The following is a 1679-nucleotide window of genomic DNA, read 5'->3' as shown; positions in this document are numbered from 1 at the left end:
ATCTTCCTACTCTCCACTCCAGTCTTGTCCTCTTCAATCTTATCAATGTCCTTTTGTTTTATTCCTGGTAAGTACAGGCCAAAGGTTTGCCATTTTGTTAAGGCCACTCCAATAAGATTCATAGTTTCCCATTACAGAGGCGGGCCTGATGCGGGCGGGCGGGTTTGTTCATTTTCATTAAATTTATTCATTATCAGCTGTATAAATTGCTTGTATAATCAATGAAAAACCGCAATAATGAATAGCGATGCGGCCCCATGCGGGTGGGTAATGGGAAACAAGGAATCAAATTGGAGTGGCCTAATGGTTCCACCCATTCAGCCCACAGGTCTTCTCTAGGACTGGAATCAAGGGGAGAAGGTGGGATTAAAGAGGAGGCCATTTTGTGTTGTGAAGTGTGTGGGTGTTGGGGATTTTCCCTTATCAAGGCATATAGATCAAAGCTATATGCACTGTGTCACATGATGTATAAAATTATCTACAGCTCTTCACCTTTAATACAATTGACTGTGTTTACTGCAACCAAGAATGCACTGCACTACAATCAGCAATTCGTAAAAATGATGTTAAAAAGTGAACACTATTTATAGCAATTAATATAAGAATAGTTATGGGCCTAAAAATGTCTATCACTACTTTAAACGATTCTATAAAAGGCACAAAAATTATTATGAAAATCAATTTAAACTAGTTTAGAAGTTTACTCATTAAAGTTCCTTTAGTGGGTCACCCCCATCAGGTTGCTCATTGTCTTTCAAGCACTGTCGGACAAACCTTGCACACGAGACAGCTGCAAACTTTTGCCACTTTTTGTCTTTTTTTTCATTTCCCCAGTCAACAATAGCTTTTATTACAATCCATTGAAATCCTCCTTCTCTCTCTGCAACCCGATTTATACCATTTGCTTCCATTTCTCCTCCAAGTACTTGTGGGACTTGTTTTAACATTTTCTGTTTTTCTTCTTCATTGTGTTGCAATGTGTCTTCAGATGCCAAGACACCAATGTGAACTTTAACTGGTTTACTTTTAAATTTAAAAACATCATCATGTCTGAATAAATTCAACAGCTTTCCTCCACACTGGCATTCCTTTGTTTTAACAACAGTTTCAGTTCTTTCGTTACGCTTACTTGTAGTGTTTATGATACTTTTGGCAACAATAATGTCAGCTAATTTTGTTTTATCACCAAGTTCCTCAGTTTCACTCTCCTTTGCTCCATAGCATATCCCAATAGCAATGACAAACTCAGCATTCACATCATTTTGTACTGAAGTAAGAACTCTATCGGTTTCATCTGGACCCTGGCCTGTGCTTATTATTGCAACATTACACGGCCCAAATTTCCCCAGGATAAAATTTGCTGATTGATTTTTTGTGATAACTCTAATATATTTACGATCACCTCCAGTAGGTTCAGTGGCACCCATCACAGCACGGTATTCTATAGATGTGGCAGTCACCAGAATGACATTGACTTCTTGTTATAAATTCCTTTTCTTCTTCAGTTAGTTTTCCAAAAGATTTCTTAGTTAGCGATATATTTATATTTTCTAGTTTTGGACAATGTTCACTGACATCTGGAGGTAGATCTGACTCTATTATAGTATATGTTACTAGAAACTATTAAATCATTTTGACATACTTTGATCATCACTTTTAGTCTTGTCTGGGCTGATTGC

The 1679-nt window shown here is 37.2% G+C and overlaps 1 protein-coding gene across 1 annotated transcript; it reads right to left on the bottom strand.

Annotated features, from left to right (window-relative positions):
- Nucleotides 1-592: 592 nt before the first annotated feature.
- On the bottom strand, nucleotides 593-1679 carry LOC109592370 (uncharacterized). The gene is made up of 2 exons (XM_020007832.1): nucleotides 1643-1679; nucleotides 593-1595 (listed from the first exon to the last, which is right to left on the bottom strand). The coding sequence occupies exon 2, from the start codon at nucleotides 1425-1427 to the stop codon at nucleotides 708-710; it is 720 nt and encodes a 239-aa protein (XP_019863391.1). The 5' UTR covers nucleotides 1428-1595; nucleotides 1643-1679; the 3' UTR covers nucleotides 593-707.

Source organism: Amphimedon queenslandica, unplaced genomic scaffold, assembly GCF_000090795.2.
Source record: "Amphimedon queenslandica unplaced genomic scaffold, v1.1 AMPQUscaffold_5447_Cont22584, whole genome shotgun sequence".
In the NCBI taxonomy this organism is placed as follows: domain Eukaryota; kingdom Metazoa; phylum Porifera; class Demospongiae; order Haplosclerida; family Niphatidae; genus Amphimedon; species Amphimedon queenslandica.
This window is presented reverse-complemented; position numbering and strand designations above follow the sequence as displayed.